The sequence below is a fragment of the Spermophilus citellus genome (genome assembly GCF_964194105.1).
Source record: "Spermophilus citellus genome assembly, chromosome: 2".
Taxonomy (NCBI): Eukaryota; Metazoa; Chordata; class Mammalia; order Rodentia; family Sciuridae; genus Spermophilus; species Spermophilus citellus.
Genome location: NC_138183.1, coordinates 244044315 through 244060669, shown reverse-complemented (window position 1 = coordinate 244060669; position 16355 = coordinate 244044315). Strand labels below are relative to the sequence as shown.

The 16355-nt window shown below is 39.3% G+C and overlaps 2 protein-coding genes across 2 annotated transcripts; one reads left to right on the top strand and one right to left on the bottom strand.

Moving 5' to 3' along the window:
* Positions 1-308: 308 nt before the first annotated feature.
* LOC308641162 (olfactory receptor 5B12-like) lies at positions 309-1253 on the top strand (the record flags this gene model as incomplete). The annotated part of the gene is made up of 1 exon (XM_081279472.1): positions 309-1253. The coding sequence occupies one exon, from the start codon at positions 309-311 to the stop codon at positions 1251-1253; it is 945 nt and encodes a 314-aa protein (XP_081135598.1).
* Positions 1254-13851: 12598 nt separating this feature from the next.
* LOC308641891 (olfactory receptor 5B12-like) lies at positions 13852-14796 on the bottom strand (the record flags this gene model as incomplete). Its single annotated transcript, XM_081280471.1, has 1 exon — positions 13852-14796. The coding sequence occupies one exon, from the start codon at positions 14794-14796 to the stop codon at positions 13852-13854; it is 945 nt and encodes a 314-aa protein (XP_081136597.1).
* Between the last annotated feature and the right edge of the window lie 1559 nt (positions 14797-16355).

Genomic DNA, 16355 nt, shown 5'->3' with positions numbered 1-16355 from the left:
GGAAGGCATTTGGACGTGCTCCAGTTAGAAATCTGATGATTTTATCAAAGTATTTTCTTTTTGGTATCTTAGTTCAGTGATTCATGAAGCTTGAAAATGATAATGGATTACCCGCAAAATCCTTTCACGGAGGACACTGTGAGCAGCTGTTAATGGACAGCTGCCTTCTGTTGTCAGGGCATGCTTCAGACATGGGAACCAGGTGTTGCAAAACTGGGGACCTGCTGAGGGAGCTCAGCACAGTCCTGCTTTCCTTTGTCATTCTGACTCTCCTCTCTCACTGCTACAGGGCAGCCTCATGAGGCCCAATGGAGAACACTACAGAGGTGACTGAGTTCATCCTGGTGGGGCTAACAGATGACCCAGCACTGCAGATCCCACTCTTCATCCTCTTCCTCCTTATCTACCTCAGCACCCTGGTTGGGAACCTGGGGATGATCACGTTGATCCTGCTGGACTCCCATCTCCACACTCCCATGTACCTTTTCCTCAGTCACCTGTCCCTGGTGGACTTTGGGTATTCTTCAGCTGTCACTCCCAAGGTCATGGTGGGTCTCCTCACAAGAGACAAAACCATGTCCTACAATGCTTGTCTCACCCAGTTCTTCTTCTTTGTTGGCTTTATCATTACAGAAAGCTTCCTGTTGGCCGCCATGGCTTATGACCGCTATGTAGCCGTGTGTAGACCCCTGCGCTACACCACCACCATGACCACAGCTGCCTGTACTCGTCTGACCGTGGGCTCCTACATCTGTGGTTTTGTGAATGCCTGCATCCACACTGGGAACATTTTCAGACTCTCTTTCTGCAGGGCCAATGTGGTTGATCACTTTTTCTGTGACGGCCCTCCTCTCCTGGCTCTCTCATGCTCAGACACCTATGTCAGTGAGATGGTTATTTTCTTTGTGGTGGGTTTCAATGACCTCTTTTCCATCCTGGTCATCTCAGTCTCCTACCTGTTTATATTTGTCACCATCCTGAGGATGCGCTCATCTGAAGGACGCCAGAAGGCCTTTTCCACATGTGGTTCCCACCTCACTGCAGTCACCATCTTCTTCGGGTCAGGCATCTTCATGTACTTACAGCCCAGCTCCAGTCACTCCATGGGCACTGACAAAATGGCGTCTGTGTTCTACTCCATGGTCATCCCTATGCTCAACCCACTGGTCTACAGCCTGAGGAACAAAGAGGTCAAGAGTGCCTTCAAGAAGGCTGTGGGCAAGGCAAAATCTTCTATAGGATTTATTTTTTAATTATATGGGATGCATAATAACATAGCTCTATGTATCTCAGATTATTCTATGTCTAAGTCCAATACTGGACTTCCTCTGTGATAGTTTATATGTATATGGACTATTTTTTAAACCTGTGTTTTTCATTCTTTTTTTTTTTTAATGTGGTTCACTTTTAAAAACAAAACAGAACAGCATTTTAGATAGTAAAGTGTAGCGTATTCTGAAAATCATGTCTTCCTTGGCAGGAAGGAAGGGATTATTCTGGATTACTTATGTTAAAAGTCACCAATGACTTTAGCAATTTTTCTGGATCACTTATGTTAATTCTGTCTTCCATTGTTATGCCCACCGAAGTCTACTCAGCTGGCTTAGTGGATGGTATGGATTGGACCTGGAATGTCCTTCAAAGTTTTATGCATTGAAGGCTTTGTCTCTAGTGTGGCAATGTTCAGAGGGGGCTATTTGGAAATGAGTAGATTATGAGGGTTCTGACCTCATCAATAGATTAATCAATTTAAGGAGTCATAATCTGAAAGAATTATTGGGAGGTGTTCAAAGTGTACGAAGTAAAAGGGGATGTCCCTGGGGATGTACTCTGGGGAATATCTTGCCTTTAATGCCTCTCTCTCCCTCTCTCTGGCTCTCTCTCTCCCTGGTTTCTGGTTATTAGGAGCTGAGCAGCCCTCCTTTGCCACTATTCTGTCATAATGTTCTATCTCATTCCAGGTCCAAAGCAATGGAGCTGGCTGACCATGGATTGAAGATTCTGAAACTGTGAGCCAAAATAAATCTTTTGTCCTTTAATTTTTATGTCAGGTATTTTGGCCACAGTGTTGAAAAGCTGACTAATACAGAGATTCGCTGACAACTGTGTATGCTTTCTTAAATGCTTTATGCCATTAATTCTCTCTTTCTTCTCTATACATATTGGAACATGTTCTCAATGATCCAGATGTTCAAGTTCATGATCTTCATTTTCTGTTGAGCCTAGCTTCAAAGTGGGTCCCAAAACCCAACATTAAACCCCAGTCCTTTTTCTTGGAATGCCTTGGAATCTTTGAACATGCATGTGATTTTTATTTTTTTTATTTTTTATTTTTTTTAAAGATAGAGTGAGAGAGGAGAGAGAGAGAGAGAGAGAGAGAGAGAGAGAGAGAGAGAGAGAGAGAAAGAGAGAGAGAGAATTTTTTAATATTTATTTTTTAGTTATCGGCGGACACAACATCTTTGTATGTGGTGCTGAGGATCGAACCTGGGCCGCACGCATGGCAGGCGAGTGCGCTACCGCTTGAGCCACATCCCCAGCCCGCATGTGATTTTTATGACATATGAGATTTTCAAAGCCTTCTATGGAATTTAAAATTTCTCCAGAAATTTTCTTTTAGATTTTTTCATCAGATTGTTATTTGCTCCAAATGATATTTACATCTTTGGGAAATTGCAATAGTATATCATTGCTACTCAAAGCTTTAATATATGCCCAAGAATAAGGCTCTTTTTAATGAGTGAAAAGAGTAAAGTGAAATAAAGACAGAAACTATAATTGGACTTTTCCTTTCTTTTCCATATTTTGGTGCATTTTAATAATACATCACAGTGGAATTTGTTGCTACATATTCAGACATACACATGATACAAAAAGTACAATTTGGTTAATATCATTCTGCCGGGTTTCTGTTCTCGTGACTAAAAGGCACAGGGGTCACTCTAGTTAAACTGGGCTAACTGGGCTGCTCGAAATTACCACACAAGAGACACAAATACCTTTTTCTTTGGGGTCACTGTGACGGCTCCTCTGACCTTAAGGGTCCTCAGAAAGAGAAAGAGTGAGAGCATGTGCTGACCCCTTTTATTGAGGGAAGTTATTCAAATGAGGCCAGGGGTCAGGTTTCAGGGGGCTGAGTATCTTCATGATGTCCACTGTCAGCAGGTTGACTGACACCTGGGTAGGTCACACCCAAGGGCACAGTAAGAGAAGGGGACACACACAAGGCACTTCCATGGAAGATTCTATCCTGAACAGGGCAAGGGGTTATATTATAAAGGAACAGGTGAGCATAGCTTCACCCAAGGGGCTGTAGCAAGACACACCCATGCATAAGACACTGACCACATTTCTGTGACTGAGCGCCTCAGCACCCAGCCGGGGAGTGTGACTCAGTCACGTGTAGGGTTGGTCTCCCACATATTCCCCCTTTCTTAATATATAAAAAAGAATGTAACTGGGAAATTCTTTCAGTCACTTGACTCTTTGTCCAAGGTCATCACAATCTGCTATTGAAATACAAAAAGAATTAGTAGAAAACATATCATCTTCACAACACAATTAGTAGAAAACATCATCTTCATTAACACAATCAACACGATAATCCGGATTATTATTACTTTGCCAAACACTCATCAGAAGATTTTTAATCTTTTCCCAATTTTATTGGGATGCATTGTGTTTGGCCATAGTAACAGACGTTTTCATTGCCATGGCATTTAGGCCTCTCCATAGACCATAGAGCAAAGGGCTCACTCACATTATTCATTACATTGTCTTCTAGAGCATCATTATTTAGTCTCATCCTTCTAACAGCACTTATCTGCCCATGAAGGATCTTGGAAGTAATTTAAGTCAAATATTAAGAAAATCCATACATTGTAAGTTTTAAGACATAGCCACAAAGGCCAAAATTGAATAAGCAAGGAATAATATTTAAAGTAGTCACTTCAGGGATTATGAGACCAGCAGTTTGCCTAGGTCTGGTTACTTGACATACACCTGTTTTAAAGCCTGAATATTAACTTCAGCATATTATAGCTCTGAAATATTAGCTGGCAATAACTAATGATGCAATAAGTTATATTCTTACAGGCTACAGGGTATTTATCATTTTTTCTCTTAACCCTCACATTTAAGGAGTTAATTAGGTCTGTCAGTAATATAAATACTCTTGGAAAAATCTATTTTAATAATCTTCCCAACAATTGTCCATATAGGTAAATGTAGTCTTAGTCACTAAAGTCCATCATAATTGGCTGGCTTGGGTATTTCATCTGCTGTCTAGCATACTTTTCTGTCACTGGTGTGGTCAATTTGTTGCTCGGCTACTTTGGCTACCTCAGTCACAGGAGCTGGTGATAACTGGCTAATAACCAACCTCAAGTCGATGTCCAGTAGCTCAGTTTCTTTTTGGAATGCACACAAGTGCACACAAGTGGGGTGTGCCCGTCAATCATACATAAGCAAGATAATATCCATAAGCCAATCATCTCCTGCCTAATGTAACCACACTGTGAGGAAACTTATAAGGCTACTCCAACATTTTCTCCTCTTTATTAAATTTATTGTCAAAGGAGAACCCTGATGAGAAAAGAAAGGAAAAGGAAAAGCATAGAAAAAATGGGAACCAAGAAAGAGAAAAGCATCCAGACATGGCCCATTCCTGTAGCTGCATTTGTCTCCTGCTGTGGCGAGCAGGCAGTCACTGTTGACTAGGTCTCTGTCACTAGGGTTCTGATCTGAGCTGGACGTGGGGAGCAAAGCAGTCATGGGGCAGGAGACCTCTCTCAGAAGGGGAGAAGAATTAGGACTTTGCATAGGTGTGTGGGGGAGTGAGATTCTGTGCCTCACCTCTGTTGGCTCCAAGTTTTCTCCTGATGGCCCCTCTGCGACTGTGCCTGTCTTAGATTGTCCCTCCCTTGAAGAATCTTACCCGTCATTGACTAACCAGCCATCCTCCGGGGCCAAACAGGGTGATGTGGAGTGTGCAAGGCATTGTCTGAGAGGGCTCTCTGTCTCCTGATAGATAATGCCCCCGTGGCCTCCACACCAGCATTTACCCTAGGATCAGCAAACTCAGGTCTCTTCTCCATGGAGGGCCCAGCTCGCAGCACTGGGCTGGTGGGGCTGTGTTCAGGAAGGAAGGGGAAAGGTCATAGACAGACAAACAGTATTATTGTGACAAAGCCGAAAGACACAGATAGATGAAGAGGAGAGCAGTGAAAGACTCAGGGCATGATCCCTCATAGAGAACTGGCCCTTAGTTGGTGTTACTCACATCTGGTCCATAGCTGCTATCCATATGGATGCGGAACAATCCATTATTTCAACACTGTCTTTTTTTTTTCAAAAGATACTTCCAGACAGTCTGTTTACCATAGAATCAATATATAGGTATAACTGATCATTACAGTCAGGACAATTAATCTAGTTTCATGGGTGAACTTTCCGGCCCACACTGCAAGACACATTAAAGATGGACCTGGGGAATGGGTCCATACAAGTCTTTTCATAATTTTTATTTACCTGACAAGCTCATGAAGCTGCATGGTTGTAAACTCTGTAGCTGGATACCTTTCTGAGCCAGGTTTCTCAGTCATTATCATGATGACTGGTTTAAACTCTCCTTTGATATCTGATTTAACTCACTGAATCATGTTCAGTAACATTAAGACTCTCAATATTACAATTTAAGAAAAAAACTTTAAAATATTTGTAAAATCTAGTGTGTGTCTCTGGGGTCCTGTATTCCCCCCCCCCTTTTTTTTAAATTTTTTTTTAAGAAAGAGGAGAGGGAGGGAGGGAGGGAGGGAGGGAGGGAGAGAGAGAGAGAGAGAGAGAGAGAGAGAGAGAGAAATTCCCCCCTTTTTTATTTAATAAAATTGAGTAAAGGCTTGGCATAAGTCATAGTATCATTAGTTTATATACTATCATTAGATGATAGTATAACTATTTAAATGATAAGAATAGATTTATCTTTTATTATTATAATTTTTTAATATAGACTAGTCGATATATCCTAACAATTTAGAAAGAACCCTCAATCTCCTTTTGAGAGAATGTCTCAAAATATCTCTATATTTTAGAATATTATCTTTTAAATAGGTATCTCTTAATTGCCTTTAAAAAATATGATTAAGGTTATTTTTTAGTGTAGGAAGCACTATATAAATCCTAACATATTTTTATAGATAATAGGTGCAGTCAGAGAACTTACATAATATTAATAAATTTTTAAAGTTTGGAACCTTTATTGCTTAAAATTAACATATGACTTTAATTTGGAGAACTTTAGCCTTAATAAAATGTTTTTTTTTTAATTTTTATAATTATCTAACAAACAGAATATGTAAAAATCAACAGTTTTTTGTGTCTTAGAATCAATCAAATATAGTCTTAAAGAACAATTGTCAAAATCAGGATCTAAGTTAGCAGTTTAATATATTTAGTGTTTAATTGAGGATATGAATTTATTTACCAAAATTAATCTTTGTTTTAAATAGCAAGAATCATTAGGCAATAAAGACCTTTCTTTAAGGAAATAAACTTAACATTTTAATAGGTATTATCATGTCAAAATATGGACAAAATCTTAGCTCACATTAGTATAGTCAAATTAGGAAAATAACCTGAAATATACTTGAATTAATCAGTTAAAATTTTTATAGTCAGTCCAGTATATATAAATCTCTTTTTTAATTGTTTTAACTTTTTGCATCATCTGTTTAGATAATAATATATATTTTTTATTTAGGAAAATACTTTTATCATTGAAATCTAGAATTTAAAGACCTTATTTTATCCAAAGATGATTTTTTTTTCTTTTTAGGATCCAATGTGTGTTTTCTCTTTGTTGAAGCATCTTTTTCTTTTAGAAATTTTTTCTGGTTATAGTTTGGAACAATTTTTGAAAACCTTAGAATCTATAAACAAATTATTGTACTTTGATAAGAAATATCAATGAAAATATAATTAAAATCCTTAGATAGTTTGTAGACAGAATTATATTTGTTTATCATCTTATGAGTTTGAACAATAACTTTGAGAATTAGAAACTACTTAAAGATTGTATTTTTACTTAAAAGTAAATTTATAGTAAATACATTTATCTCAAGTATCTGTAATTAAAGGACTGTATCTGATAAATGTATGTATAAAACTTATAAACTATGGGTTTTCTGTTGAAGAAAAACAATTAGGAAAATATATATTAACTAAACCGTGGAGTCCGCTGCCCATTGTCGGGCAAAAGTTCCCCAAGTTTTCCTAGCCGACTGCATTTTGTTTGATTTTGTTTGAATTTCCCCCACCTGGCCAAGATCCTACTGCGGTGGCAGCTTGCTTTGTCTCTGCAACCTGCGGTTGCAGCCTGTGTACTCCTGCATCCTGCACTTTTTTCTGTGGCACATGGGTGCTCCAAAAGTTTTTTAGCGGCAGACACCAGCGTTACCATCAGATCTTAAGCTAGTCTGTGTTCACATTTAGGTCAAGTCATTTAAGGGTTAAAAGCACTGCTGGCCTCAGGGGCTAGGACCCCATAGAGATCAGCAAGCAGCAGCGGCTAAAGTCTCTTGTCCCCACGGGCTGAGTCACAGCCATTCTAATTCATAGGACAATCATGTAGCAAAAAAGGTCAGTACATACTTTCTGAGTATTGACAAAAACAATAGAAAATTGAAATTTATTTCTCTCCAGGTATACATCACAACATTTTCTCTCCCTTTTTCTCACTCTCCTAGCGCAAACTTCTACAATATAAAAGCCAAAAAAATCTTTTTTTTTTAAGCATTTACAAAAACAATTTTTTAAAAATTTCACAAAAGCGCTCTTTCCATGGAGAGGACTCAACAACCTAGCCCATCAATCATCTTAATAACTTTATTTATTTAGAGTCTCTATAATTATACCCCAATATTAAAAATTTTAACATCACAGATTTTTCTTTTGTCTAATTCACTTACATTTTGCAATTCTGCCCACAATACTCTGCAATCCTAAACATGCTTAACTTCTGGAGAGAATTACCAAACTCACTAACTTTCTTTAATATTTAAATTGGAGTTCCCTTAGGAGCCAGCATTTGTTGCTTTTATATATTAAAGACACAGACCTTTTGGCCCACGTTGGACACCAATTGCCAGGTTTCTGTTCTCAGGACTAAAAAGGCTCAGGGGTCACTCCAGTCGAACTGGGCTAACTGGGCTGCTCGAAATAACCACACAAGAGACACAAATACCTTTTTCTTTGGGGTCGCTGTGACGGCTCCTCTGACCTTAGTGTTTCCCCTTTCCCACCCTCCCCCTGCTCCTTTCATTTACTCTACTGGTGTCTCCTGTTTTCTTATCCTTCCCACATCTTTCTCCCCTTATTCCTCTCTGGCTTCCGTATATGAGAGAAAAGATACAATTATTGACTTTCTGAATAAGTGGGACTTTTTGGAGAGCTGCTAGGTAGATAAAATAGAAATGTTTTTCTGGAGGTGGGGCATTTTAGGAGGCTCCTAACACATTTTTCTCACTTCAGTGTCTTGTAGGCTGATTTTCGTTTTTAGTTATCAATTCTGTTAGCTTTCAAGGATCCTGCAGAGCTGGAGAATAGGGCAAATTAAGCCACATAGGGTAAGATGGTGGTCAACTAAGGTCCTACAACATTCGTCTCACCGCGGAAACATAAATTTTAACAGCTATTCACCATGACATTACCTTCTCAAGTGCTAAGGAAATCAAATGAGAGACCACAAAACCTGGTTTTAGAAAAATAATACCAAGAAAAGACACATTGGAAGATGTCAGGAAGAAAAGAGTCCCTTGTATCCACCCTTTTTCAACTCCAAGCAAAGCAGACTAGAAGAGCTATTACCTGTTTGGAGGAGGGGGAGGGAGTTAAATCTAGGCCTTAAGTTTGAAACTAATATCAGGACCTACACAGTGAAACACAGTACCAGGCAGAGCCCCATGGCCCCTGCCTTCAGGCCAGTGCCAGTGGATCAAGCCTCTGGACCTACATGAGCTAGACTATTAAAGGATTGCCTTCATGCATCCTCTAATCTCATCATAGTATAGAGCAAGACTCCTTCTTCTTGGGTTGGGACAGAGGCACAGGCAAAAGACCCTACGGTGCCAGATCAGTGTGAGAACATGATGCTAGGTGAATCCTGGCGGTCCCTGTGTCCAGGTCAAAGACAATGATCGGAGCCTCTGGACCCACCCTGGTGCAGATGGAGACCATGTTCCTGGTTAGATTGACTGACAGCTGGTTGTGGCAGTTGTGGGTCATGACTAGATGACAGCAGCATGCAGGCCATAGAAAGATGAGCTTAATCTAGCCCTTGTGCTACATTGGTCTAGGTGTACCTTGAGCTTCATGTGTGACCTAGAATTGTGGTTGTTATGGTTTGGGTCTGGGGTGCCCCCAAAGGCTCTCATATTGAAAACTTGATCCCAAATGCAACAAAATTCAAAGGTGGGGTTTTTGGACCATGAGGGTTCTGAACTCATCAATGGATTAATCCATTTAATGAGTTAATTACTTAACAAATGGTGAAATGGTGGTAAAAACTGTAGGTAGATGCACATGATTGTAGAAAGCAGGTCACTTGCAGCCTGATTTTTGGCATATTCTATCCCTGTCCTTCCCCAAGGTTGGTCATCCTGACCAACCGAGCAGCTTTCCTCAGCCATTTCCTTCTGCCATAATATTCTGTCTCACCTTAAGTTCAAAGTAATGGAAATAGTCAACCATGGTCCAAAACTTCTAAAACCATGAGCTGAAATTGGTCTTCCATGAAGTTGTTTTTTTCAAGTATTTATCACAGTGACAATAGACCGACTAACACAAAACTGGTACTGAGAAATGGGGTCATTGCTGTGATTAACCCGAGAAGTGTTTGGAACTACTTTACAGGAGAAATTTGGAAAGTTTTGAAGATGGAGGATGAAGAATTCTTAGAATGTTGCAAGTGAAGTTTCATGGACAATTCTGGTGTGAATTTAGATGATCAAATACTAATAGGAATGTGGATGGTAAAGTCTGTGCTTATGCAGTTTCAGATAGGAGTGGATACTCTCCTGGGAAATGGACTTGAGACCACACATATCATATTTTGGCAAAGAATTTGCTGACATTTTGTCAATATTCTGACAGTTTGTTTTTGGTCAAATTAAAGGTGATGAAGTAATTAATCTGGCAGAGAAAATTTCAAAGGAGCACAGCATTTAGGAGTCGAATGGTAGTCTTTATACAGGTTTACTGATAATCATGATCAAAAAGCAGAGTAGAAAGATTGAAAAACTTTCAGATTGGCCAGAAAATCAGATGTAAAATTGGGACCAAGGAAGTTGTTGCAGAAGAAACTAGAGCCATTACAGAAACCAAGTACTTTGCACAGAAACAATATAGGAAAGATAATGCCTTCAGAGCATCTTAGGAGTCATCCAGACCCCACTTGGCTCATAGGTATAAAAGTGAAAAACTTGTTTAAAAGATTTTGCTTTGAGAAGAGACGCCAGGGTACTCTCCTCCCCTAGGGGTACCTAGGAAGTTGTTTACTCAGGATTCAGTACACCATGCTCAGTCATCCAGGCACTCAGAAGTCACTGAAGCTGTGGTCCAAGAGAATCAACAACTGCTCCTGCTGGTGGAAGACCTTGGCTTCATTCATGTGGTTCTTATTTTTTAGGCATGAAGAATGTAAGAGTCACTGGGTCATGAAGGCTTCCAGTGAGATTTCAAAGGAAGACCTGAAAGACCAGCCAATGTGACCCAGGGTCAGAATTCTTGAGGGTAACCTCTGAAAGGGTGATGTATGAGGCAATGAGTGAAGCAGAAGGTGCAATGGAGACACTAGGAATTTAGAGATGCCAGGAATGTGGAGTGTCTGCCAAAGAAGGATTTAGGCAGTGAGCAGAGCCAGCCCAATAGAGAAGCTATGTGGGCTGTTACTGGAAAGGTTATAGAGGTGAGGTGCTCCAGCCCTTTTGTGTCCATATCCTGCCACCATGTATCCCTGATGTCTGACATGGAACTATAGGACTTAATGTTTTGTTTGCTATTTTTTTTTGTCTTACTTTGGACCCACCCCTTTTTTCTATGCCCTTTTTCCTCAATTTTGAAATGGGAATGTTTACTCTGTGCTATTGTATGTTGGAAGGATGTAACTCACTTTTTGATTTTTACAGGGTTCATAGCTAAGACTTTGCCTTGAGTTTTAGTGGAGACTTTGGGCTTGGACTTTTGAGAAATGCTAGAGCTGCTAAGACTATGGGACTCTTGGAGAGAGACTGAATGCATTTTGCATTGTGAGATGGGCATGAGTTTTTTGGTGGCCAGGGGCAGAATGATGTTGTTTTGATAGGAAATATTCTCCAACATTTCATGTTTTGAAAGCTTGGTCTTCAATGCAGCAACATTCAGAAGTGGAACTTTTAGCCAATGATAGAATCATGAAGGTTCTAATTTCATCAGTGGATTGATCCTTTTGATGAATTAATTATTTGAATGATCTGTAGGGAAGTGGTGGAAACCCTCAACAGATGGAGCATGTTTAGAGGAAGTAGGTCACCTGGGGCAAGCCTTTGAAGACTATATCTTTGTCTTCCTATTTCTCACTCTGCTTCCTGTTGTCATGAACTGAGCTTTCTTCTGTCATGCCCTTCCGGGGATGTCTTGCCTCACCTCAGGCCCAAAGCAATGGGTATTGCCAAACATTGATCATAACTTCTGAGACCATGAGCCAAAATAAATCTTTCATCCTGAGAGTTGTTTTTTTTTCTTCTTATATAGTTGTCACAGCAATGAAAAGTTAACTGCCTCAACACTGTTGGTGGCCATGGGACTGATTGTCCACCCCATTCTTTCCATCCTCAGGCAGTGCAATATGAAGAGAGTAATTACTTTGATGAAGAAGAAATATGTACATGTTAAATCATTATATAGGAGACTGGGACTTCTTCCTGCATGCCCAGGGTCAGGCAGAATCTCACCTCAGCAGAACTCAGGATGGTGACTGTGGCCAGGGTGTATGGACTTACTTTGGCCCAAGGTGAAGGACAGAGATAAATTCCCTTTTTAGGTATTCTTAGAATTCATTCTGAACAACATATGAACTGCGGATTTGCTATACCTTTGAACTTGGATTTGGTATACCTTCTGTTGCTGAAACAGTAACAATACACCAACTATAGACTAATGGTAAAATTGTACTTAGGGCACCATCTAGTGTTGAAGTAGTAGAAGTGACAATAGGCTCAGAAAATAAGCTGTGTTTAGGATTTCTGGAAGCAAAGAAACAAAGCCAGATTACAAAGTCTGGAACAGGTTGCATGGTCTGAAATAGATGTTGCACATCAATAAAAATTAAGAACTTTCATGGAATCATGAATTCATCTAATAAATATAATACATTGATAAAAATTTATCCTGTAATAACTAACATGTGAAAATTCAAAATAGTTATTTTAAGAAAACTTAGCAAGCTATTAGAGAAATGACTTCATACTTTGTAATTTCACTGAGAGATTGAGAAGTAATTAGAAAAAAATCAAACAAATCCTTGAGCTGAAAAGTATACAAAACCAAATGAAAACACAATAAAAGTCATCAATAACTAATTAGATCAAAATAAAAAGAATTAGTAGTGAATCTACGAGGGAGAAGAAAAGTAAAAGAGAGGAACTACAATAAAAATATAAAACAAGTAACAAAATGTTAAATATGAACATATTAATTTTTGGTAACCACCTTAAATGTAAATGAATCAAATTCTCCAAATAAAATATATACAGTGGCTTAATGGGTAAAAAATAAAAACCTAACTATATGTTGTTTATGAAAAACTCATTCCATCTCTAAGGATAAGCATAGACTGAAAGTGAATTGACAGAAAAAGACACTCCATACAAATGGAATCCAAAAGAAAGCAGGAGTAGTCATACTTATTTCAGATAAAATAGACTTAAAATCAAAAGCAGTAAAAAGAGAGAAGGAAGATCATTATGTGATAATAAATGTGTTAATTTAACAAGGGTAAAAAGTAATTATAAATATATACTCATCAAATATCAGAGCACCTGAATATATAAAACAAAATTTTGTAGACCTAAAGGAAGATCTAGAACACAATAAAATAATATTAGGAGACTTTAACACTCTACTTTCAGCAATGGACAGATTATCCAGACATAAAATCAAAGAGCAGAATTAAACTGCACTCTAGACCAACTGGACTGAGGAGACATCCACTGAACACTCCATCCCAAACTGCACAATATGCATTCTTCTCAACAGTGCATGGAGACTCCTCTAGAATACAGCATACAGTAGCTCACACAACAAGTCTCAACAAGTTTTTAAAAAAGCAGAATCATCCACAATGCAATAAACCCAGATATTAACAAGAAACTTTGGGAACTATACAAATACTCCTGAACAGCCAATGGATCAAGAAGAAACTTAAAAATTTCTTGATAGAAAGGAAAATGGAAACACCACCTCCCTAAACCTATGCAATACAATAAGAGGGAAGTGTATAGCCCCGAATGATGTCAAATTAACTATCTGTATATGTTTTGAACAAATTTCTCCATCTGTAGGTGTGCACTACATGAAAATATGCGTTCCCAGTGCTTATATGTACTCACAAGTGTCCACGCACATGTGGAAGTTTGGATAAGCAAGTTTAGTGTAAAGATTTTAAATAATAATTTTATGTTGCTGTGTGATTCTTTCAAACCTATTATTTTGGGCCTCATATTTTTAAAAAATAAATTAGAAATAGGTGGGCTGGATAAGCAAATATTTTTTCCATACATTTGAGGTCGATGATTTAGTGTTATTACAGATGCTACACAACTAAATTATGAGTCCCATAGAAGATTTTGCCTTGCCCACAGCCTTCTTGAAGGCACTCTTGACCTCTTTGTTCCTCAGGCTGTAGACCAGTGGGTTGAGCATAGGGATGACCATGGAGTAGAACACAGACGCCATTTTGTCAGTGCCCATGGAGTGACTGGAGCTGGGCTGTAAGTACATGAAGATGCCTGACCCGTAGAAGATGGTGACTGTAGTGAGGTGGGAACCACACGTGGAAAAGGCCTTCTGGCGTCCTTCAGATGAGCGCATCCTCAGGATGGTGACAAATATAAACAGGTAGGAGACTGAGATGACCAGGATGGAAAAGAGGTCATTGAAACCCACCACAAAGAAGATAACCATTTCACTGACATAGGTGTCCGAGCATGAGAGAGCCAGGAGAGGAGGGCCGTCACAGAAAAAGTGATCAACCACATTGGCCCTGCAGAAAGAGAGTCTGAAAATGTTCCCAGTGTGGATGCAGGCATTCACAAAACCACAGATGTAGGAGCCCACGGTCAGACAGGTACAGGCAGCTGTGGTCATGGTGGTGGTGTAGCGCAGAGGTCTACACACGGCTGCATAGCGGTCATAAGCCATGGCGGCCAACAGGAAGCTTTCTGTAGTGATAAAGCCAACAAAGAAGAAGAACTGGGTGAGACAAGCATTGTAGGACATGGTTTTGTCTCTTGTGAGGAGACCCACCATGACCTTGGGAGTGACAGCTGAAGAATACCCAAAGTCCACCAGGGACAGGTGACTGAGGAAAAGGTACATGGGAGTGTGGAGATGGGAGTCCAGCAGGATCAGCGCGGTCATTCCCAGGTTCCCAACCAGGGTGCTGAGGTAGATAAGGAGGAAGAGGATGAAGAGTGGGATCTGCAGTGCTGGGTCATCTGTTAGCCCCACCAGGATGAACTCAGTCACCTCTGTAGTGTTCTCCATTGGGCCTCATGAGGCTGCCCTGTAGCAGTGAGAAAGGAGAGTCAGAATGACAAAGGAAAGCAGGACTGTGCTGAGCTCCCTCAGCAGGTCCCCTCTGTGCCTGATTTCAGAATTTCAATAACTGGTTCCCAGGAGTCCTGGTCTGAAGCATGCCCTGACAACAGAAGGCAGCTGTCCATTAACAGCTGATCACACAGTGTCCTTCATGAAAGGATTTTGCGGATGATATATTGCCGTTTCTTAGCTTCATGGATGACTGCACTAAGTAAGGTACCAGCAAGAAAAGACTTTTCTAAGATCATCAGATTACTGGAAATGGTCAAACTCTTTACGCAAACTTTCCAAAATAAATACAAATTATTTGTTTCACTAAAGTATAATAACTATTTTCTCAGTCTATTCAGGTTGATTTAACAAATTACCACAAAGTACAGAGCTTCTATTTGTTTTCCTGCTTCTTTATTTTGTTTTTCTTTGTTTGTGGTTCTGGACATCACACCAGGGACTAGTACATGCTAGGCAAATTCTCCACCACTATGGTGACTTTTCTCTTCTTCCTCATGTGGAGGAGGAGGATAGCTAGCTCTCTGAGGTCTCTTAATGAGGGATCTCCAATCTCAATCACAAAAGCGCTCCAATCCAATCACAAGAGTTCTTCTCTCAGTACTTAATCTAAGGATCCCACATGGAGATATCATTAGCTTGGGGGTTAGCTGTTCAACATATGAATTTTGGCATTTAGTAATAGTACTTTGGCACTTTATAAAATTAATGTGATTTCACTCTGACTTACTTTTTTTTTTCAGTAGAGCATTTTATGAGCCTGAAAGATAGTTAAGTGAACATCCTTCACCTAGAATAATCTCATGGTATAGTATGGGACATAGGATATGTAATTTATGTCCAGGAATAATGACATTTATAAAATAAAGAGTTATTAACTTTGTCCCTTTAAGCAGTTTTTAACATTCTCATGCAGATATTCTTGATCTTGAGCCTTACACATAGCTCCAGATCCGGAACATAGAAGTTGGGATTAACTGTGAATTAAGCGCTTGTAGATAAGACATACTGAGCATTTGCTATGTTCTTATCACCAAATAGAGGCTGTAACACTATTCCTCAGATAAGCTTCACACATCATGTGCAATATTATTTCCATTCCATTGATGCTGAAACTGAAATTGACTGACATTTAGTTACATGCTAAGAGCTGAGGGAAATATTGGAGGTGAGATTTGAAGCCAAGTTACTCTGATCTAAATCCTTAGCTCTTTATAATGAAGGAATATTCTTACTTTTTTTTTACTTTTAATATGAATTTGGCATAAGATATATCTTTTTCAGATGATTGATTAACTGATTAAGTGATTAAATCTATCATGGATGTTAATGGGAATAGATGAAAAGATGAACTTAGTGATATAAAATACATTCACCAGTTTGGGTGATTTTGTTTAAAGAACTTATCTTTCAGGATCTCAGTTGAATGCCAACAACTATATCTACAAATGCTTATAGTCCACCCTCCATAGCTCCCCAAATCTTTGAATAGTTAA